Genomic DNA, 24,522 nt, shown 5'->3' with positions numbered 1-24,522 from the left:
TGCCATGTGGTTGCTTTCTTTTCATCAAGAGAATGGGAAAAGTAGTATTACCAACATATATTCACAGAATAGTTAGGGTTGGAAGGGACCTCTGGAGGTTAGCTGGTCCAGTGCCCCCGCTGAAGCAGGAAGACCCAGAGCGACTTGCCCGGGACCAAGTGCAGATGGCTTTTGAATATCTACAATGAGGGAGGCTCCGCATTCTCTCTGGGCAGCCTGTCCCAGTGCTCAGTCACCTGCACTTCTCCTTCTAGTACGGCATGAGGTTCTGTCAGCCCTTCTCTACACCTTACCGAGGTCCCTCTGGAAGGCAGCGCAACCCTGTGGTGTATCGGCCAATCCTCCCAGCTGCGTCACCGGCAAACTTGCTGAGCGTGCGCTCCGCCCCATCATCCAAGTCATAAAGGAAGATGTTGAACAGTATTGCACTGAATATTAACCCCTTGGGTACAGCTCCAGTTAGTGGCCCTAATCATAGGCTGCTGGGTCTAGCCATTCAGCTATTCATTTTTTATGTTTTGCGCGTAGTGCAATTGTTTCTAAAATAGTAAATGTCTTTCCATTTGCATACTGCAAATGTAGGCAAGCAGCATCTTCTGATTAAAAGATGAATGGTATTTGTTATACCAGATGTCAGCTTCAATCAAACCGCTGGAACCTTGTAATAATTCTGTGGAAGTTTGTGTGTAGGTAGAGTTTCTTTTTACAGTTACTCTAATTTTTTGTTTTTGCTGGAGACAGAAGGACTGAGTGACTTGTAGTTTTTAAAACCTCAGAGTTAAGTCTTTGTTTTTCTGTATTAGTATCTGTATGCCAATGTTTGTATTTAGTACAATTCAGGTTAGAAACTTAAAAACAGTTTACTGTTGGTATACAAATGAAGTAGTTTACTTCTGCAGAATAGCTACCAGCTGAGTCCCATTGTCAACTTCCTGGTTTTACAGCTTCTTATTTTAAAAATTTCTTTACTGAAACCTCAAACCAAACCTACAAATGCACACAAAAGTAACGTGATTCATGCAGGTAAGCCTGCTATCCAGTGAAGTATGAACATGAATAAAAGTACGTGTATGTGGATATTTGGTTGGGTTTAGAGTTGTATTTATATTGTATTTATACTTAGTGAGAACCTGCTATTGTAAAATTTCACTTGCCCCTCATCCCAAGTAATAAGATGAATTCTGAGAAAATGGCAAATGCTTTCTGGTGCTCATAAGTTAGGAAAGAAAACAGTAATGTGTACTTTTCAGATGTATGCTGATCATCTATCCAAACAGGTGAACTGTTATTGATCTGTGTCTAAAAACTGTTTATTTTTAAATCTATGATATAAATAACATTAACATGAGTTAATTCTGAGTTCAAGATAACATTTAAATTAGCTGTGGAATTTTCATATACAGAGAAAACGATTTCAGAGTAAGCAAGTAACAATGCTTTTAAAATTTCTTTTCTCTTATGAATTATAGAAGGGAAATACCTTCAGCCTTTAACTTTTTTTCCTCTTTTTTTTCCTTTAGGAAGATGATCTTCCTCGTCCTGAGTATTTGAAGTTCTCTCAATGACGAGCTGAAGCAAGAACAACTGAAAGCTCTTTCTGAAACCCTGGATATACAATTTCAAACTTGTAGGAACGTTTCCAGAATGAAAACCACGTACAGTTACCTTGATAATTGCAGAAGGATGAGAGGAAAGTTATGATGGCAAAAAACAAAGAGCCACGTCCCCCATCTTATGCTGTTAGTGTTGTTGGACTGTCTGGAACTGAAAAGGATAAAGGTAACTGTGGAGTTGGAAAGTCGTGTTTGTGCAATAGATTCGTTCGCTCAAAAGCAGATGAATACTATCCTGAGCATACCTCTGTGCTTAGCACAATTGACTTTGGAGGAAGAGTTGTTAACAATGATCACTTTTTGTACTGGGGTGACGTAACACAAAGCGGTGAGGATGGAATTGAGTGCCGAATTCATGTTATTGAACAGACTGAGTTCATTGATGATCAGACTTTCTTGCCTCATCGGAGTACGAACTTACAACCCTATATAAAACGTGCAGCTGCCTCCAAACTGCAGTCAGCAGAAAAACTAATGTACATTTGCACAGATCAGCTAGGCTTGGAGCAAGACTTTGAGCAGAAACAAATGCCTGAAGGGAAATTAAGCATAGATGGTTTTTTACTGTGCATTGATGTAAGCCAAGGATGCAATAGGAAGTTCGATGATCAACTTAAATTTGTGAATAATCTCTACATTCAGCTCTCAAAGTCTAAAAAACCTATAATAATAGCAGCAACAAAATGTGATGAATGTGTGGATCACTATCTGCGAGAAGTTCAGGCGTTTGCTTCAAATAAGAAAAACCTTGTGGTAGTGGAAACATCGGCAAGATTCAATGTCAACGTGGAAACTTGTTTTACTGCACTGGTACAAATGATGGATAAAACTCGTGGTAAACCTAAAATCATCCCCTATCTGGATGCCTATAAAACGCAAAGACAGCTAGTTGTTACAGCAACAGACAAGTTTGAAAAACTTGTCCAAACTGTGAGAGACTATCATGCCACTTGGAAAACCGTTAGTAATAAACTGAAAAACCACCCTGATTATGAAGAGTACATAAATTTGGAAGGAACGAAAAAGGCCAAAAATACATTTTCAAAACACATAGAGCAGCTTAAACAGGAGCATATTAGAAAAAGAAAAGAAGAATATATTAATGCGTTGCCAAGAGCTCTTAATACTCTTCTGTCAAATCTTGATGAGATTGAACATTTGAGCTGGTCAGAAGCCTTGAAGTTAATAGAGAAAAGGCCTGACTTCCAGTCCTGTTTTGTGGTGCTTGAAAAAACACCTTGGGATGAAACTGACCATATAGACAAAGTGAATGACAGAAGGATTCCATTTGATCTTCTCACTACGCTAGAGGCAGAAAAAGTTTATCAAAACCACGTGCAGCATCTTATATCTGAAAAACGGAGGGTGGAAATGAAGGAGAAATTCAAAAAAACTCTTGAGAAAATCCAGTTCATTTCACCCGGACAGCCATGGGAAGAAGTTATATGTTTTGTAATGGAGGATGAGGCATTCAAATACATCACCGATGCAGACAGCAAGGAAGTGTATGGTAGGCATCAGAGGGAGATTGTTGAAAAAGCCAAAGAGGAGTTTCAGGAAATGCTTTTTGAACATTCAGAGCTGTTTTATGACCTGGATCTTAATGCAACGCCAAGTTCAGATAAAATGAGTGAAATTCATGCAGTTCTGAGTGAAGAGCCCAGATACAAAGCTTTACAGAAACTTGCACCTGACAGAGAATCTCTTCTGCTTAAACACATAGGATTTGTTTATCACCCAACTAAAGAAACTTGTCTCAGTGGCCAAAATTGCATGGACATTAAAGTAGAGCAGCTACTTGCCAACAGCCTTCTGCAGCTAGATCATGGCCGTTCAAATTTATACCATGATAGTGCCAATATAGACAAGGTTAATCTTTTCATTTTGGGCAAAGATGGCCTTGCACAAGAATTAGCAAATGAAATTCGGACACAATCCACTGATGATGAATATGCGTTAGATGGAAAAATATATGAATTAGATCTTAGGCCTGTTGATGCAAAATCCCCGTACCTGTTGACTCAGTTGTGGACCTCTACCTTCAAACCACATGGTTGTTTCTGTGTGTTTAACTCCATTGAATCTCTGAATTTTATTGGGGAGTGCATTGCAAAAATAAGGGCTGAAGCATCTCAGATAAGGAGAGACAAGTATATGGCTAATCTTCCGTTTACGTTGATACTGGCTAACCAGAGGGACAGTGTTAGCAAGAATCTGCCTATTCTGAGACATCAGGGACAGCAGCTGGCCAACAAATTGCAGTGTCCTTTCGTAGATGTGCCTGCTGGTACATATCCACGTAAATTTAATGAGACCCAAATAAAACAAGCTCTGAGGGGAGTACTGGAAGCGGTTAAACACCACTTTGATGTTGTAAGTCCTGTTCCAACCATTAAAGATCTGTCAGAGGCCGACTTAAGAATTGTGATGTGTGCCATGTGTGGTGATCCATTCAGCGTGGATCTCATTCTGTCACCCTTCCTTGACTCTCACTCCTGTAGTGCTGCTCAGGCCGGCCAAAACAATTCTTTGATGCTTGATAAAATAATAGGTGAAAAGAGGCGCCGCATACAAATCACTATATTATCGTACCACTCTTCGATTGGTGTAAGGAAAGACGAACTCGTTCACGGATATATTCTGGTCTATTCCGCCAAGAGGAAGGCATCCATGGGAATGCTTCGCGCGTTTCTTTCTGAAGTTCAGGATACGATTCCTGTCCAGTTAGTGGCTGTTACAGACAGCCAGGCAGACTTTTTTGAGAACGAAGCAATCAAGGAACTCATGACTGAAGGAGAGCACATAGCGACAGAGATTACTGCAAAGTTTACAGCTTTGTATTCATTATCTCAGTATCATCGTCAAACTGAGGTCTTCACGTTGTTCTTCAGTGATGTATTAGAGAAGAAAAACATGATTGAAAGTTCTTATATGTCAGACAGCACAAGGGAAACAACACACACAAGTGAAGATGTTTTTTCAAGATCTCCCAGAGGAAGTTCCCTTGACTATAACTATCCGGATTCAGAGGATGATGCTGAGGGACCACCGCCTTACAGTCCAATTGGTGATGATGTGAGGTTACTCCCGACGCCCAGTGACCGTTCAAAGTACCGACTGGACTTGGAAGGAAACGAGTATCCTATCCACAGTACGCCCCTCAATTGTCACGACCACGAACGCAACCATAAAGTGCCTCCCCCAATAAAACCGAAACCCCTCGTTCCAAGAACAAATGTGAAAAAACTGGATCCTAACCTCCTAAAAACAATTGAGGCAGGTATTGGTAAAAATCCCAGGAAACAACCTTCTCGGGTGCCTGCAGCGCCGCCAGAAGATATAGACCAATCTGACAATTACGCTGAACCTATTGACACTATTTTCAAACATAAAGCCTTTGATGATACCTATGCAGTTCCGGATGACAGTCAGAATCGTGTTATTAAAGTTCGAAATTCAATTGTTATAAATGCCCAGGGTGATGAAGAAAATGGGTTTTCTGACAGAATGTCTAAAAGTCACGGGGAGAGAAGACCTTCAAAGTACAAATATAAGTCTAAGACACTGTTCAGCAAAGCTAAGTCTTACTATAGGAGAACGCATTCGGATGCAAGTGACGATGAGGCTTTTACCACCTCTAAAACTAAAAGAAAAGGAAGGCATCGTGGAAGTGAAGAAGACCCGCTGCTTTCACCTGTCGAAACATGGAAGGGTGGCATAGATAATCCTGCTATTACATCTGATCAAGAATTGGATGATAAAAAAATGAAAAAGAAAACTCACAAAGGAAAAGAAGATAAGAAGGTAAGTCAACTGAGCTGTGATAAGACATGGCTCGGTAAACTGTGCGCACGCGTATGTGTATATATAATTTTTCCCCACTACTAGTGCATTGTAAGAAGGGAAGAGTCAAAACATGCAAGAGTTGCACCTTATTTTGAAACGGTTGATTAAAATTTTGATGTAGCACTGTTTCATTTTGTCCAAGATTTCTACGTAGCTTGGTCAGAACCCGCAAACTTGAGGGAACAAGGTGGATTGTCTGCCTAACCAACAAGTTTCAGCTCTTTTCCCTTCTGTATGTACATATGCAGTTTCACTTCCTTCTGTATGAGTAAGTGAAGGCAGAATTTGGTCCAAAAATCTTGCCTTATTAATCATGACATTTAAAAAAAAAAAAAAAAAAAAAACACACAACACCAAACTGCTTTATAAGTTCCTGGGTGGAACTGGTTCTTTCAGTTCTTACAGTTCTGGCTGTTGGAATGAAGTTAAGGGCTGGTGAATGAAAGGAGTGGTTTCTTTTTAATTCTCAGTTGCCTACCAGGAACCTGGAACTCTAAAACAAGAGCATGAAAAGGAAACTTTGTATAGTGTATTTACTGACTGCTGCGTTTTCCTAGTGTGGGCAAGCAAATAATCAATTTGGAAGCTGTGCTACCTGTACAGTTCTCTGTTCAAACAAAGGGAACAAAATGCCTCCCTAGCGTGGCTTTCTACGTAATGATTTGATATTCTGCTTGAAAAATGTCTCTTTTGTTTTGATCTTTATGCTTGATATTTACATATTTAGGTAGTGTCGTGATGTAGGTACTGGATGTATACTCTTTATAGTTCAGATTTTAATTTTTGGCAACAGTCGTTGTCTCTTGCATGTAGGTCCCATTTAATATTCAATTGGGAATGTTCCCGGTCAGTTACATATTTTCTTTCTTGTATCAAGATAAGTTGACCTTCTTAATATTGTCATTTATAGTGTTTTAAAAACTTTCCTACTATCTGACAGTACTGGAATAGCACTTAGAAATAAGTTTTGCTCAAACAGAATACAGAGTTAATTTTTACTAATGGATTAAATTCTGAATTGCTATTCTTAGGATGCAGCTGTGACATGAATTACACATGACCGATATAAAGGGCACTAAATTTTCTTAAGGCTTCCTAGCAAGCATAAATAATGATGTCTTGTGGTTATAAAATCATATGGTTAAAACTACTTTGAAGTTACTCTTTTTGGGAAGCAAATTTTCTTAAAAAACAATAATTTATATACTTTTGATTGAAATGATCTTGCTACATTGACATTGAAATATAGTGTTCATAATCCTCCTACTGTCTCAGCTGTGTTGAGTTGACAGAGAGTCCCTCCGAGTTGGATATTTATGTTTAAACTGTGCATACCGGGTATTGGAGGATCTTCTCTTCCTGGCATTGTGTCAGCAACCCCCCTGCTGTCATTACCAAAGCCTCTGCTGTTGCTTTAGGCTGTCTGGGGCAGCTGGAGTCCAAGTGTCGGGCTGCTCTGATTTTTTGTAGTGGGTAAGGCTCTTGAGGAGTGCAAGAGTAGTTCTGAGTTTTCTCTGACATACCTCTTGCTTTTTTCCTGCATTTGCAAATTGTGCTGCAGGGCTGTTGCTCTCAAATTAGAGAAAGTCTCTAATAGCAGAAGTACAAATTATTGTAATGATGGAGAAAGCAAATACATCTTGGTAGCTAAAATGCTCATAAGTATTCCCAGTCTAGGAATGTTGAATGCTAGCTGCTTTTAAGAAATAGCGCCTTTTGCATATGTTGTTTCAGTTGGCATTTTGTTGGAGTAGTTGCAGTTCATTGTAATTTGTAAGTAATATAATATTTTTTCAAAAAAGCTGTTTTTTTGTGAGAGGTGCACAATTTTATTAATTTTGCAACTTATTCACCATCTTTTCACGTGTTGTAGTAGATGAGCAGCTAGCAGTCTTTAGCTACAATACCTGAAGAATTAGTCAGATGATATTTTCCTTTTTGAACATCATGTAGTCCATGTGAGGGATATTAGGGTACCACTGTTTACAGATTATGTGCTGAATTTTTTGAGAATTTTGACCCCATGAACGTGAAAGGCATGAATAAAAAATCCGTGCTACTTCCTGAATGTTTCTTAAGCCCTTACTGTTACTTTTTCTAAACTCTTTGACTGTATGTAATGGTAACACAAGATACAAGTGTGGCTATTCTTGCCATCAATATAGTGATTCTAAAATACAAGCATCTTATAAACGAAATGAATTTGTTTACAAAAACTCAACCTTTTAAATCAGAGGTCCTCATTGTCAAAGATGACAACTGGATGGGTAGGAAGGAGGAAATGAGTTTTGACAAACAATAGGAAAAACAACTGTGCCTTTTTACCAGCCCTAGTTTGACTGATCTGCTAACTAGAATCGTAGATTCATAGAACATCCTGAGTTGGAAGGGACCCACAAGGATCCTGGAGTCCAACTCCTGGTTCCACACAGGACCACCCAAAAATCAGACCATGTGTCTGAGCCTTGTCCAAACCCTTCCTGAACTCTGTCAGCCTTGGTGCTCTGACCACCGCCTTGGGGAGCCTGTCCCAGTGCCCAACCACCCTAAATGGAGGAACCTTTCCCTAACACCCAGCCTGACCCTCCCCTGTCCCAGCCCCATGCCGTTCCCTCGGGTCCTGTCGCTGTCCCCAGAGAGCAGAGCTCAGCGCCTGCCCCTCCGCTCCCCTCGTGAGGGAGCTGCAGGCCGCCATGAGGCCTCCCCTCAGCCTGCTCTGCTCTGGGCTGAACAAACCAAGGGACCTCAGCCGCTCCGCATGTTTCCCCCTTCACCATCTTTGTAGCCCTCCTTTGGACACTCTGTAATGATGTTTTGTGGTTTCTATAATGTGGTGCCCCAGACTGCACACAGTACTGGAGGAGAGGCCACACCAGAGCAGAGCAGGACCGTCCCTTCCGTCCCTCCACCAGCTAGCAGCGCTGTGCCTGCTGCACCCCAGGGTGCATCAGGCCGTTACAGGGTTTGGCCCTTTTGGCTGCCAGGGCACTCTGTTGAGTCGCATTCAACTTGTTGTCAGCCAGAACCCCCCGATCTCTTTCTATGGGGCTGCTCTCCAGCCTCTCATCCCCCAGTCCGCATGTATAGCCAGGGCTGCTCCAAAGCTTTCAAGTGCCCGTTGCGTGCCACTATTCATTAAGATAGGAGTTAATTTTCCCTTATGTCTATGTGCTTTTTCTATGTTTAATTATTTTTCCCTTACCAATATTCAGAAACCCGGGACAAACTAAGCACAGAGTAGAACATTCAATGCAACTTTGCTTCAGCTGTTTCCACCTTATCTAGTTAGACCTCTCCATCTGAGATGTGTACCTGTGCTCGTTTGTCCCTCTCTTTTTCAAAAAGTACAAACAGGAACTTCAAGTAGATACTTTTCTGGGTTAGAATCTTTAATGCTGTAATACCGCGGTGTTGTATAGAGCAGCATGTGTTGGTCAACACCAATCTCATGAGCAGCAGCAGCCTTCTACGGTAAATTAATTGTGGTCATTTAACTTGATGAGTATGAAGGTATGGTGCAAGAGAGAAAATTTCAAGACATGAAAAGGAAGTGGCCATTCCTAGAGGGTAAAGATCTTGCTGGAATAAGCCTTCTTCCATCGCAGAAGGAACCTCTTCATGTGGGCAAGAATCCCAAACTGCAATTGTTGGGCAGTTGATGCATCAATATCATAAATATATAAGGCCTAAACCTCAGTGCACATTGGGTTTCGTGGGTCTCAACCATGTTCTTCTCATGTGTAAACAAGTTTGGTAGAAACAATATATTTTTTGCTTTATCGATATTTGATGTTTTATCAATATCATCAATCAATTATTATTTATTTGTCAATTAAACCACTGAAAATAATTAGTTTGACCCTAGTCTTAATTTAGTACTTCTCTGTACAGCAGGAAGCCTGTCTGGTATGGAAATCTGTACCCATTCACTGTAGCTGCAATAAATACTCTTATTAATTATCTTTATTGTGGAGTTCAAGAGTGTTAAAAATTTACTCATCTCATTTATAGCTCTTATCCTTGTGACCCCTTTAAGATATGTTTGGTGCCTAATTTAGGCTGTGCTCTTTTTTCCCCTCTCATAAAGTATATTTGTTTTGTTTTCCTCCGCAACTTACCAAGAACAACAAATATTTTGAGTAAATTGTTTGCAAATGGAAGGGCAAATCCTCGTCTTGAAATACATTCTGCAGGCTTCTTGCCTTATTACATGGTAAAAAATTGTTTGTAGATATTATTTTTTCAGTTAATAATATTTTATTTACTTATTATTTTATAATTTATAAAATTTATATTTTCTACTGTATATTTTTGTATTATTTATACTTTTCTGCTTCTACATTTGTAAATTGTGATGATTCTTTGACATACCATTGTTAAATGGTATTAAATCTGATAAGGTTTTACTATTTGTTTTTTCTGAATAATAGTCAATAGTTTTATTATTCAAGGACGGGTCATATTTTTCTTTCTTTTGATTTTTATTCTTAAATTTTTGTGTATCTGGAGTTTCCAACTATATTGCTAAACTAAATCTGAAAAATAGCACTTAAAAATTTCTGCCCTGTAAACTTGTTTGCAAGCGAGATTGAACAAAGATGAGTGCGAATTACTTTCTTTCCATTTCACCTCACACTGAGGTGATTAAGATGCATTTTACTTCAAATTTCTCTGAAAACCTGTCTTAATACTTCAGCAAGAAAAATGCAATAGCACCTAGATGAATTCTCACTTACCTTACTCTAATGATATAAGGACATCTGGTTTCCATGTTTAACTTCTTAGCTCTCGTTATAATGTCAAAACTATACGAAATTTTGTTAAAACCATTACTGAAGGTGTCAGGAACTGTCTGTCTGTTCATCTCTGTTTTGTTAAGACTGTGGTAAACTTGTGACCAAGAGGAGATCGACTTAAATCTTTGTTCAGCTGTTTTTGTGTAAATTCAGTGGTTGATTTAGCAAACTACTGTCTACTACAGACTGCAATGTGTAGAGGAGTTTTTATTTTTTCCCACAGAGATTACAAGAAGAATTGAAGTCTGTGCTTTCAATTTTCATCTGTTCAAATCGAATGCTCTGAAAGTGCGTGTTTGGAGCCACGTGCCTTCTTGAGCCTCTGCAGTTAAAACTTGGTATAACAAACTGGAACTCCAAAAACGGCACAAGGGGAAGAAAGAGAGGGCATGCTAGGGACCATCATCTGCATTATTCATGTGTTGTATAGCTTCCGAGGAGCTAGCCATGAATTAGAGATTACAAATACTTTATTAAGCCTATAAAATGAATGCTGCTCATGGTGCCTGGTTTCATGAACTATTTTAATAGTTCTGAAAATATTGACTCTGCCCTCCATGACCCCAGGGCTGACTGTAAATGAAGCAGGCAGAAAATTTCCTTTGTATTAAAAGTAGCAGCGAAGTGTGGGAGGTAGAAGAGAAGCGGCTGAATTTCCCCTTGGATAAACAAATGACGAAGGGAGTTCTGGTGGGAAGGAAGTGAGAGGGGAAAAAAGAAGAGTCCCTCTTGAGCAGAGAGGACTTGCTAGAATAAGCGGCTCGGCAGTGAAAGGGGTTTGATTGATAGGTTTGGGCAGTTTGTTTTCTAAGTTAATTTTGAAAAGCAGTATTTCAGTGCAGTGTACTCGCAGCTGGCTGACATCTCCGACTAGCTTCTCTAGAGAATGGGCACCACTTAGCTGGTTCCCTGGTACGTACAGTCAAGAGGGTTAATCTTGAGTATATTTTGGATCTATATTTTCATGTTTTTATGCTTTTTATAAAGATAGTTCTAACTTTGAAATTAAGAATTGGATACTGTGTGGTGCTAGAATAAATGTTTTCACGTTTAGCTTGTTAGGAGGACTTCAGCTAGTCTTTTGGAACACACTTGTTCCTGTGATTAAACTAGTAGTTAAAGCAATATTGCAGGTAAATGCTTTTGGTATCAGCAACCTGAGGAAAGCTTGGGGTTCTTAGAGCTGGAATGCTTTATTGCCAAAACGTAAGGATCAGCTTGAGGTTTGGCATTAACCTCTGTTAGGGAATGAAGAGTAGTTGTCCTGGGAGGCCTTTGGCACGATGCAAGTGGTAGAACCCATGGTGGAGACAGTGAAAAACTCAGTATTAGCAAAATAATAAATTATTTTAAAAAAATAATTAACAAATTTATATGAAAACTGAGGATTTCAGCTTCGTGGTGTTTTAATTACCGACATGAAATGGTGGCACATGGAAACAGTGGTCTGAGCTTTTTGCTAGGAATAGCTAACAAGCTTTTGTGCTGCTTCTTGTCTTCTCCGGCTTGGTACCTGTTAGTTCTTTTTTATTATGATTTAGGAGAAGCTTGCAAAACAGTCTTTGTACCTAGAGTAGTGCTCACTGTTTTCAGTATTAGGTGACTGCTGTATCGTGGTGAGTAGGTGTATTTGGCTGAAATGTCTATGGAACTAAAAATAACTGACAAAATCATCATCTCGCCAGCAAAATCTAAAAATGTTAGAAACGATGCAACTTTTGGGGGAAGATCTTACCCGCTCACACCTACCAAAAGACAAGGGAATCATGAGAGATTTTAATACATGTGACAGGAAAGAGAGGAAATTGATACATAATGGGGAATAGCTGATAAAATTATCATTGTAGCTTTATGTGTGCTGTATGAAATCCTGATTTCACGTTTATGGAGTAGCCCCCTAACAATTGTTTCTCCTACTATCTGTGTTTAGGTCAGTAGTTGAAAAGGGCTTCAGGTTATGGATTTTTTTTATTTGTCCCCTGTTCTTTTATTCTTTGTCCTAATTTTATGTAAATTCTTTAGGCATATTCTCACTTTCCAGTTTGGAGATGAAACTGACTGTTTCAGGTAGTTTCTCTAAGAAACCTTTATGCTTTTTTGAGTGTGTATAATACCATGGTTCAAAACTTAGTCTCTTAAACCCATTCTTCTAAACATAGGGCATTTATTAGCAAAAGCACTCTATTCCAGCTTGAGACATATTTGATATTTCATACTATATTCAGGTATTCTACACAGATAATATTCAGTACGTTTGTTATCACAGAAATTCTATAACATCCTAGTTTATTACTTCATTAACCGAATAGTGTTCCACTCTAACCAAATTTGTTAATGTTATGCTAGTATTATGTCTTTATTAAAGAGAGTCTGCCTTTTTAAACCTGTTGGGTCTGAAATATATAGTCTGAGGATTGGTGATACTCCATTTATTCTAAGATGGTGGGGGATGTGCACTGAGCACCTTGAAAGAGCAGTAACTTCAGCTTTTATTTGCCTTCTTTATTGTGTTAATGCAAGCATCTCTTAAAATTATCTTACATTCAACATTTGACAGAGGTGTTTGCTGATTTTTACGTGTTCTTTAGCTTCAGCTTGGCCCTTTCAGCGTCTTCTCATCAGAAGTGCGTATACTTGTTGCCTAACTAAATATTTTACCACTCAGGAGAAAACAGCCAATGAACTGTGGGTTGAGTGCTGGAGACTTAAAAGCAGGGGCCTGTGGCAGTGAGAAGGAAAGAAGAAAAGGCTGTTTCTGATCTGAAGGCATATATGCTGGATGAACCAACGGTATTTTATCCAAGATGAATAGAAGTTAGGCAAAGAGCTGACAGTTGGAAAAAATGCTTTCAGATGTCTGCTTTAACTATGGAAGTTTATCCTAAAGTTTTATCTAACCTTTAAAAATAAAAAATAAAATAATCAACTAATGTAACACTGGGGAGCAACAAATTGCTGGAGAGCAGTTTTTTTTCTGATACTTTGAAGAATTTGCTGATAAATGTTCCCTTCTTCTAAATTGTAAGTGCTGCACCTTTTTGTAGGAAGCCCAAATTTGAAAGATAATCCTAAGCTTTTGTTAGTCTTTTGTTACCGTGTTCAATCACAGGTACTCTGCTACCAATTTCAAGGAGCAGAAACTGTCCTAGAAACATTCCACATGAAAAGCCTGGCTCCTTAATTAGGCTATTAAAGGCTGTGATTAACAGGTCTTGTTGCCAGTTGTTTGAGAGGTTCCACAGTGCTGCAGGGTGATGGAGAAATACTGAAGCTGGAGTTTCCATCTTCCCCCATAGAGCTGTACTTAAAGCCATTACTTCTCAGTGAGCAAGTCAACACTGAGTATGTGCCTTTCCAACCTGAAGTTATAGGTTGTCTGTAAGGCCTGAATAAACAAATTTGATGGTAAAGAAAATAAAATAGAAATGGTAAAGTCTAGAGGTTAACCCATTCTTTTGCACAAAGAGGTTGAAATTCAAGACTTTTCTAAGTGTAAAATCTAGAAACTAAACTGTGGTGTGTTTTGTCTTAGTAGTGAGATGTCTTCTTATAAATTACGAAATACTGCCAACTTTATTAACTCTATTTTGTGCGTTTTGTTATTCTTCCCTCAGCATATAGTATAAGTCAGAGCTTTTATATGAAAACACAATGGCTTTTTACTGTTTTTTACAGTGCATAAACTTAGTAGAATGCAAGGTTTGATGATGATGATGATGTTCATTCAGTTACCACATTTAGTTGCCACTCTACAGCCAATTGACTGGCCAATTTACATGGCCATCTCTGAGTATTTTCATCAACATTCAGAGATGAAATGTGGTATCTGCTACAATATAACTGTAATTATCCAAAGTGGTTTTATTAGTTCAACAGTGTAAAGTGTCTCTTGGGGAATGTTGGAGGTAGTTGTGGAGAAAACAAGCAAGAAAACTTGATATGAAAATTGCCTTGAAAGATTTGGCTGAGTGCAGACATCCTTTTCACTAAAATCCTGTGCCCGCAACAAAGCAGTCATACTTAATATTAGTGCCTGCAACTCTTGCTCTGTGATTTATTGCTATACATTCTGCATCATGTTTCTAGAATAGTTGCAATATAAAGCTTGCTTAGTCTCTTTGACAGGCATGCAGAAGACAGTCTCTCATGGTAGGAAACATCATACTGTTATTCTACAAATTTTGATAGAATTATGGTTAAATTGTACTTCACGTGGATTCCTCTGTGAAGGGTGCTGAAAGTTAATATTAATGATGCAAAAATGACCAAATCTTTTAGAAATTAGGTGCTGTTTATCTAGTGTATGCTATTTTAAAAATACATTTGTGCTCAGGTTGCTATGGAGGAATTTGATTTTCTGGTAGATATGTGATCTGTTTGTTTTTACTAAGTGGTTGCAATATGAGTTACAATGTTACTTGAATATTACTTAATTATTACTTAAATAATTCTGTTTTGTTGTAGCAGAAAAAGAAAGCTAAGGCATTCAATCCTCCAATCCGTAGAAACTGGGAAAGTAATTACTTTGGGATGCCCCTGCAGGACCTGGTTACACTGGAGAAACCCATACCTCTGTTTGTTGAAAAATGTGTGCAATTCATTGAAGACACAGGTAAGACAGGAAAATTATTGGAGGAAAGACTTCCCACTTGCATACCAAGCAATGCCTGTCATTTTCTGTTTTAAAGCACTCTTAGAATCCTATCCCAGAAATAAATAACTTCATTGTGGGTAAAGTACATTTTAAAAATAGAATATGTTCTCTAAATTATATGCTTAGTACGTGTTTTGTCCTTTTTATTTACTTGCAGAAGTATTTCACTCGTTATTGACAAACATTTGAAGTTTAATGTTTCTTGTAATTTAAAAAAAAAGACTTCAGTTTGTAATGCCCAATGACTTAACCCAGCAGCAGCGCTCCATCCTGCATGTCTCACTTTTGCCACTGTATGTTATGTAACATACCAAAAAGCTCTGAAATCTGCTTTTACCAGTTGCAGAAAACAGATACCTGATATGGTTTAATGAGTCAACTCACTTCTATTTATTTATTTTGCGGGTTAACCTGGACTTGCATTTTAACTTGTTACGAAGAAAGCTTTACTTTCTAAATACTTTGTATTTCTGCATTAACAATACTAAGCAATTTATTTAATTTCCAAATTTCCAGCTTATTGTACAATATTAATGTGTCTTTGCACTAAGGTGAAGTTTCACCTTTATTTTTTCATCTTTTTTTCATCTTTTTAAGTGCCTTCCTGGTCATGTGTTTGAGCCCTCTTGCTTTCAGCCACGAGGTGGCCTTGAGGCAAATAAAATGATGTTAGCTGGTCCTATGTAAGATTACATTTTGGAGAGGGAAGTTGTTTTGAGGTTTGGGTGTTATCTCTTGTTAGGTTTTGTTTTTTTCTGTTCTGTTTTTAAAAGTGAAGAGCACTAATTTTCACTTTGTGAGAAGCTCTTGCTTGCTCTGAAGTTGCATAAATGCTAAATGGATACATTTGAGGCAAGTGAAGGCATAAGGTGGTGAAACAATAATTGGTGGTGAAACACAAGCAGGAACATCCTTTGGATGCCTGCTGTTGGATATTGAGAGCAGAGTGAAACAGCACCTGTTGTCAATGTTTTCTTCGTTCTGTGATACAATTTTAGCTGTAAGATGACAGTAACTTTTAGCAAGAATAAAACTGAAGGTTTTCCTTTCTGAAATTCAATTTTATTGCCATGTATGAGAATAGTAGGCATTTCCAAAAGGTCTACTTCAGGCAGTAAGCCTAATGGCTGTTTCTGACGACTTCTGTGGTGCATTATTACAATAATAAAAAAAAAAATAGGTGAAATCTCAGGCAGTGACCTTTTGGGAGTCAAAGATGTAAGTATATCTGTCTTTAACCTTTACCTCCTATTGATTCTTTGCCTGCAGGTAAGAGCGGTATTTTCATCCCTCTTACTTTCCCCTCCTCACCTGGAAAAAAATGGGGAAGGAGAAAGAAGAGCAAGGAGTAATAGAGTGGTATACATCATCTAATATACAGTTTGCTTGCTGTTGTATGCAGCAAAAATAAAAAAAAGGGCGAGTCATGGTCTGAATTTATGTTCTTTAAAAATGGCTACATACACCTACTGTATACAGCTATTTAGAACAGACGTTTTGCCAGTAGTGTCTTGGTAGAAAAAAATGACTTGTAAAAAAAAGTCTGTAGAATCTAGAAGTAATATCTTAAATTTGAGCGTGTGTAACTTTGTAAGAATACTTTCAAACCCCAAAATTATAGATTTGGATCTAAAGAAAGTTCCTTTTTCTTGAAAGTATTGTTGCCTGTTATCTGTTGACTTTGTGGGAGACCTTTAAGAGAAAATCTAGTATTTCTCTGAACGGATTATTTTTACCAGTTTGTGGAGGGAGAGAGAGAGAAATGTAATGGAGAGGAAACATGTATAGTCATCTTTTTTCCTCATAATCATCAGATAACTGAAGCATCCAGTAGATCTAACACTTTTCGTCTCCTCTAATGACCTGTCTTTGAAGGATAAGGTGTTCAGTTAAGCTGCTGGTGGGTTCAGAATGTATGGGTCTCCTCAGAAGTGGTGGCTGGGGAGGTATTGCTTGTATGCTGGTTCTCCTGGTCTGCTGCTGTGCAGGTACTGAAAGCTGGAGGATTTTAATTCTGGCCGTATGCGTAAGCAGCACAAACCTTGAGCCATCTGTGTGCTTTGTGTGTGACTGTGAAGACTGTTGTCCTGCTGTTTCTGTTAATCATTTGGAAAAGATGGAACAAAGCCTCTACTTTTGATCTGAATTAGTTTTTCTTGTCCTACTCCAGATTCTGTATAAGGAGTTTTGGTTGTTCTTTTCAGCTCCCGTACTTGGGTGTGGGAATTTTATTGCTGGTGTGTTATTTTTATATTAGGTTAATATTTTCTAGATATCTGATGAGATTCAAACCATGCATTCTAGTTTTCATGCAGCCTTCTCTAGTGATAGAACCTATTTTTGCCTTCTTTGAGAGAAGCATGCTACGAGGGAAATTAAAATTTCATTTGCATTGCCTTCAAGTCCTCTGCTGAAATCAGACTCCCATCATCGACTTTGGGACTATCTGGTAGAAAATCCCATGAATACAGTTTTGGAGATGATCAGTCTGCAGAAGGCAAGTCAAGATCTATTAGCTTCAGCCTGGAGTCCAGAATGGTACCAGCTCCGTTCCATAAAGCTATCATATCAGCTGCTTGCCCCGGGGAGTCCTCCAATACTTCAGCTTTCTCTTAGCAAGTCCGCCTAATGTTAGTACTGACTGACTCATCAGACATACCTGTGTTTACTGTCATCATCTTTCTTTTTAATCAAGATCTCTAGTCTCCTCCATCTCTGCTTGAATGAAGCTAATCAGTATATTTGTTTTATGGAGGACATAATTTGTTTAGCTTCCCTTTAAGGTACTTAGAATCATAGAAGTTCATGGAGTTCAGCTCCTTCCCTTTATATTATCACATGTAATTTGCATTGTGGCTGAATTACAGTTTTTTATGAAGATACAGTTAACCTTAAATTGAAGGGCTAATCTCAAATTTTCATGTTTCCTCTCGCTGCCTCATGAAATTATAGAAGATGGTGCTTTATACCCACTTTTCTGAATTGTGACTGAGGCTAAAAAGCACCCAGTGTAGAACGCAGTTTTCTCTGTTTTGCTCCGGATGCTCAGATAAGATCAGAAACTGTTCTTGAAGATTCTTACTCAACTTAAACCATAAAGAATTGACAGCATGTAGAAAGTGCCAATGGTTTTTTCTGTTTTACCGTGGTGCTTTGGAATACCCTCACATTTAAAAACATGAGTATTTATCAGTGGAAGAGGAATAATTTGGACAAATTGAAGTGAATCCAGGAGGTGAAAATTCTAGTCTTTTCTAACTCAATGAGTTTTGTGTCAGAAGGTGCCATAGGAATTCTGTCAGGGTAAAGCTAGATCTGCTGAAGATAAGGGATCTTCAGGTATACGTGTGTAGATACGTACGCACGAAGGTACTTTCTGTGTGTTCCTGTTTGGGTAGATGTTTTCCAGCAAGAATTTTTACTCTGGACTGATTTTGCTCTATGGAGTCAAATAATTTCTGCTTTTCAAAGATGATCAAGGGCTCAAATTTCTTTGGAAATTTTTCTTGATAGCAGCACTAAAAGTAGAAACTGAGGGAGTGAAGTGTTTAATGCTTGAGCAGATCTAAACCTAGTAAATAGTAAGTATGTATCAGAACCCGCAGTTTGGCAGCAGTGTGTACTGTTGTTAATGATAATACCACAAAGCAGGAATAGCCCATAATATTTTGCTTTGTTGGAACCTATTGATTAAAAAAATATATGATATCATGTAAGATTATCTTAAATTTAATAATACTGACGTTTCTGGGTAAGGAATGAGGAAAACTTGCCTAAATACTATAAACAAACTCTATGTGGGTATTCATATGTTGTCCATGATTATAGGCAAATGTTTCCTCTATCCAAGCCTTTCATTTTTGAATTCATTATAATTATAGCAGGATGAGTAATCTTTGGTTGGTAGTCAGAGTTCGCTCTTGTTGATTCATTGAATGAGATGATCGAAAAAAATTTTAACTCTCAGGTAAGTAACTTGATAATGGTGAATTATCAACCTTTCCACTAAACATCTTGGTATAAAGATACGTGTTTGGGAAAACTTACTTTTCTGGTAAAGATATTACAGTCTTACCTGTAACCTTTTACAGACTATGTAAGTACTTTTATAATCACTGGTGGTATTGTGTAGTGCATAACCTGTTGATGTTTGTATGCTTTTACCTCTGTCACCTTAAATCGCTACATGTAACTTGCTTTTGAGGGCAGCTACTGAAATTGACTTTTTGACAGTAGTAGTTATTTTCAGCTGCAGGCTTCTAAAAGGAGGTTTGAGGATACAGTTCTTGTGGTGCGTTTGTTGCTTTCTCCTGATGGAATGAATAGAAGGTCATTTTGTTACATCACTTAAAATAAGGAGTGGTGTTCTGCAAACCAGATTTATGGAAATGCTCACAGAAGCATAGCTAGGTTCAAAACAAGAGCTGCTACTCTAAAACTATGTAGACCATTACTTTTTTTAATACATCTTGTTTTTTCTTTGTATAGGCAGTAGAGTTCAGATAATTTTTGAAGCTCAACTGTTTGCTAACTATATTAATAGCATGAATTCTGTGATTGTGCATTTCTGTTTAAGAATTGCCATGTGAAGTGTAAGAAGTATATTTTTTCAGAGTTCTCTAGTATTACATGAATTTTGCATAGCTTCCCAGGCTCAAAAGTAGTCAATTTGGTTTGAGAGAGAGGAACACAGATTTCTGAAGGCTAATTAAATCCTTATTTTAAACACAAGTAATGTTTTCTGGCTCAATGTTGTTGGTATGATTAAGTTTTATAATTGCAAAACAAGGTAAAAATACCTATTGAATGGTAATTCTGTTCTAAAATTTAAGTGTAAAAAGTTAGTACTTATTGCAAGTTCATAGAGTATTTTGATATAGTTACGTAGTGACATTTTTATGCTGTCTTATATGCTGCCAATTTATTTTCAAGTTCTGTTTATCTGTTACCGAACACATACAGTTGTTGATTATTTTTAGCTTTCCCAGACTTCTAATAATTTTGGCTAAACCTATTCATGCTAACTAGTCATATTAATATACGAGCTTTTTAAATATTGAAGTATTGCTTTAATTTGCATTTTGGATTTTTTATTGGCATACATTTTAAATAATAGGTGAAAAGCATGATACCAATGACGTTGGAGTCTGTTTACCAAGTAAGGAGGCATCAAATTGATATTATGAATACTAGCACAGTTTGCCATTTAAGAAATTTAGTGCTTGACTTTATGCAACTGATAAGTGCGGCTGGACAGGATCTGGGGGGACCTGGTGATAGATAGACCAAGCACGAGTCAGTAGTACATCCTGCTAGCAAAGGTGGCTGAGGATGTATTGGACTGACCCAACAGAAGGGTAGGCAGTAACTTAAAGTAATTGTTCTTCTTTTCTCAGGACTTGTTAGACTTCATCTGAAATACTACAAGAAAGGTGTAGACAAACTTGAGTGAGACTAGCAGAAAGAGGGTCAGGGTCTGGAGGTCATGACCTGTGAGGAAAGGTAATGGGAAGTGGATTGGCGCAGTTTGGAGAGAGAAAGGCTAAGGAAAGTAGCTCTCTTATGCCGCTGAGGAGATAGCTGAGGTGACGGAACCAGGCTAAAACACTGACGTACATGGCAGGAGAACTAGAAACAACAATCATTAAAATTGGAGGTTCCTACTAGATGGGAGAAAAATCTTGTTCTGAGGCTTATTTAAACACTGGTTCAGGTTACTCCAAGTGTTTGTGGGCTCTCTGTCCTTGGAGGTATTCAGGATCAGATTAGACAAAGACCTACACAACTTAATCTGAATTCAGCGTTGACCCTTGTTTGAGCAGGAGGTTGGAGTAGATCTCCTGAGGTCCCTTCCAACCAGAGTAATTCTGTGATGACTTCAACTCGGGCATTGCAACTTTGGAATTAATCAGCAGGGAGGAAATTCTGTCGAAATGCAAGAGGAGGGGAAAACAGGCGTCAGTTGTTTCTTCTGAAGGAAGACTGACTACCAGACGGATGGAGGGAGGAGCACACGTGTTAATTTATTAGTGTGTGAGAATCATTAAAAGCTGTAAACAAATATGTTTTGAAATATTCATAAACACATGTTGTGCACTTGAGCTGTATTGCTAATTAAGGTATCTCTTCAAAGGAAACATCATGGGAATTATGTAAAGAATTTCTAAACAATGCACACAAGACCACGATGTCAGTACTTCTGGTTAGCTGCTGCTCTTATTCCCCTACCTTCCTCCGTGCCCAGCGACCAAACAAAATTATAGTATCTTCAGATCTAGCCCATTTTTAATGAAGTAAAGAATGTGCCTGTTTGCTTTGGCAAGCACAGAAAAAGTGAATTGCTTTTTCTCGTGTCATTTTAATTGAAGTTGTTTTTTGTTTTGTAAATGAACTGGCCGTGAAGTATGAGATTGAGTAGTAGTCCATAAAATGGTTGAGAGCTTGTTTAATAGTTGGTTAATGAAGGTTATAGAACTGTTAATTCAGTATCGGATGAGAACTTCCTATTTTTGAGTCTTCCTGAAAGTACTGCTTATTTTCTTTATACTGATTCCTTTTTATTGAACGTTTCAATAGTTTTATACATTATTGCAAAAAGCAGGCAAACATTGATTTTTGGTTCTGTTTTGGAGTGTGTGAATTGAAAGTCGTGATTCTTTAAATGCCAGTGTTCCTGTGCACAGATTAAGAAAGTTTTAAATGTAGAATTTTAAATGTGTTTACAACATTTAAGTCAGCGTTACACTTCTCTTACTTGAAAAGAATTTGCATTCTTTGCTCTGTAGGTACATACATTCTTGGCGTACATCGAAATTACTGGTCTGGCTCAGTCAGGTGGAGGTTCCTTTAGTCCTGTGTAGTCTCGCTGGCGTAGCGGTTGAGAAGAGGTGCACTAGGTCAATCTGTGGAATAAAATTATGGAGTGGCAGAGATCACAAAATTTACAGGGCTAACTCTAAGAATGATCATCTTGGCTGCTGTAGTAGCAAATGACTCCTGAAAAATTCAGTTGGTCACTGTAGGGGAAGGAATTAGACTTGGGAGAAACAGGCAGGCTGTGATGAGATGGCACGCGTTCAGAAATGGAGGCAGTACAATGAGAGTGAGAACCTGGCTGCAGATGCCAAGTTGGCAGCTACTGTGTGACTCTTAGGCAGGCTAAATATTAGTATAGCTGTTGTCACTCCGCAGAAGGCTTTAAAATCATCAGAGAAGCTGTCTGAAAACATCTACTCTCAATACGTGGTGTCAAACAAGCAAAAAGAACTGAAAGAATTGAAAAGAGAGCGTATGGGGAAAACGATCCTATAGTGTAATTCCATGTTATGCACGCAGCTTTAATAGGGCTTACAGTTTGGATCAATCTGCCTTAGAGTAGAAAAGAATTTGGAAAAGATACAGCACAGGACAGTAATGGTAACTTTTGGTTTAAGAACGACTAAACTGATCAGCTTAGGAAATTTCAGAGGAAGGGAAATTATAAATTAAAACAACAACAAAAAAAAACATGATTGGTGCTGACAGAGTAGAGAACTCACTGCTTGTTAACACAAGAAAAAAAATCATGAAATCTTCAGATACTGAGCATAAAACCGGTATGTTTTCATGCTGTACATTACTGAATTATGAAGCAGCTCTCTGCCATGAGTTGTTGTAAAAACCACAATAAATGACTTAAAGGGATTTTAGCTGTATTAGTGGAGGATAAATCCCCAAATGGTGATTACAACTCCTTACACAAAAGCATTCGTAGGAAGATGGGAGGATACACCACAGAAAACTTGCTCCTTTCATCTCCTGCTGTTCCTACCTCTCCCCTCAAGTATGTCCCGTGTACCGGTGTGGAAACGGGATATTGTGCTGGCAGGCCTTGGTCTGCTTTGGTCCCTCCATAGACCGCATTAACCTCAGAAGGAGAGCTGTCAAGTTTAGATGAGTGAACTACGGCATCATACTTGAAGATCTTGATGTAACAAACATTTCAGAGACCTGCTTGGATAGTAACAACAAACAAACAACAGCAAAACCAACAAAAGCCAGAGAATTGAAGTATTGCTTAAAAGTCACATCATTGGACTTCTAAGTGCATGTATGCACACAAATAGAACAAACTTTTTCTGTGTGTGCCTTAGAAGAACAGCATACTGACAGTTCACCAACTGTTTCACGAGGTGTTATTTTCTAAAATATAAGAGCAGGAAAAAATATTTTTGTATGAGGAATGTAAGAGACAAATTCAGTTAGAGTAATCCAGAATTGCAGCACTTAGCTGCTGTTCTTGGAAGAAGATGCCTAAATTTAGTAGGCATCTCCTGAAAATTTTCAGAAGTACTGTGTTAGCTTTTCCAGTATCTCAGAGCTGTAGTGGTCTGAGCAAAGAGGTGTCTACTGTGTGGTGAAATAGGGGGAAAAAACCACCAGATACTACCATAGAGCATCTCTGTCTCCACAGCAGCCCAGTCCAAGTATTCAAGGTTTAAACTCTCTTACTAAACAGTGACTGAATCAGACTTTACAGAAAATGCGGTTGCAGCAGATTCATTTCCCTTTGTGCAGAAAGAAATGGAATGGTGGTTGGATAAAGCACAGAATACCCTGGGGCTGTGGGGGATCTAACTGAGAGTTCTCCTGTACTAAATGATCCTAGCTTGTTCTTATCTACCAGCTATTTTTTTTATTTTCTGTTATTCCTTTATTTACAACTTCAGCAAGAGCAACACAAAGTATTGTGATAATTGCCAAATGAATTGATGCAACGTTCCCAGCTATATGAAGTAGTTAAGTGCATTCTGTACTTGGAGCGTGTGAGCAGGAATTCCTAGTGTTTGTTGGTCATTTACACACTCTGAGACTGAGGTGTGACCAAGGAGTTGCTGTATTGACTTTATAGTGTAAAACGCATTCAGTTACTGGGCTGTGATGGTAAAGAGCCAAGAAACTTCATAGAGCTCTAAAACTGGAATTTTTTAAATAAAAGCATGTAGTGCTATGGAGATGTAGCATATAGATAATTTTGCACCTGTAAAGATGGAGAACTCTGGACTATGAACTGGTTGTTTTCCTTAATGGTTTCCAAATCACTAAAGAAAAAGATTATGGGTAGCTGTGATTAGCAGGCTGGATGCTTTCGTTTAGCGAGTAGCTGTGGGCAAAACAGATAGTGATGTGATAGGATGCATAATCAATGGGGTGGAGCGAGCGATTGTGTGTGTGTCTGTGTTTGTGTGTTCAATAATAAAGGTGTGGATCTGTATTGTAATGTTATTTACCTAGGGTGGCTGCTAGAATTATGGCAACTCAGTAACACATAGTAAGGCAAGGTAATAATGAGCAGCCTGGAGAACCTCTGCTTCCTAACACTTTTCTCTTCTCCTGACTTATGCTTCCTAACACTTTGCTCCTCTCCTGACTTACTCTAAATGGAGTAGTGTAATCAAAAGACAATTGGTATTTCCCATTTTGATAACAATTACACTGATATAGTACTACCATGTAACTTTTTAGGCACTTAGATTTATGTTCCTACTTACGGCTTCTGAATAAATAATTATGGCCAGCTCTGTTTTGCTCTGTAGTACATAACCTTGTTTTATAACTGTTTTTTCCCTCCTTC

At 38.3% G+C, this 24,522-nt stretch overlaps 1 protein-coding gene across 3 annotated transcripts in view; it reads left to right on the top strand.

Moving 5' to 3' along the window:
* Positions 1-24,522, top strand: part of ARHGAP5 (Rho GTPase activating protein 5) — a 48,321-nt gene that overhangs the window by 9,626 nt on the left and 14,173 nt on the right. For 2 of the 3 annotated variants that reach the window (XM_035552152.2, XM_035552153.2), the window contains 2 exons: positions 1,521-5,417; positions 14,720-14,867. In XM_035552152.2, the coding sequence (XP_035408045.1) occupies positions 1,698-5,417; positions 14,720-14,867 (3,868 nt within the window). In that variant the 5' untranslated portion in view covers positions 1,521-1,697. The remainder of the gene's footprint in view (positions 1-1,520; positions 5,418-14,719; positions 14,868-24,522) is intronic. The other variant, XM_035552154.2, reaches the window with a different exon arrangement.

The sequence above is a fragment of the Cygnus atratus genome, chromosome 5 (assembly GCF_013377495.2).
Source record: "Cygnus atratus isolate AKBS03 ecotype Queensland, Australia chromosome 5, CAtr_DNAZoo_HiC_assembly, whole genome shotgun sequence".
NCBI classification, from domain to species: Eukaryota; Metazoa; Chordata; class Aves; order Anseriformes; family Anatidae; genus Cygnus; species Cygnus atratus.
This window is presented reverse-complemented; position numbering and strand designations above follow the sequence as displayed.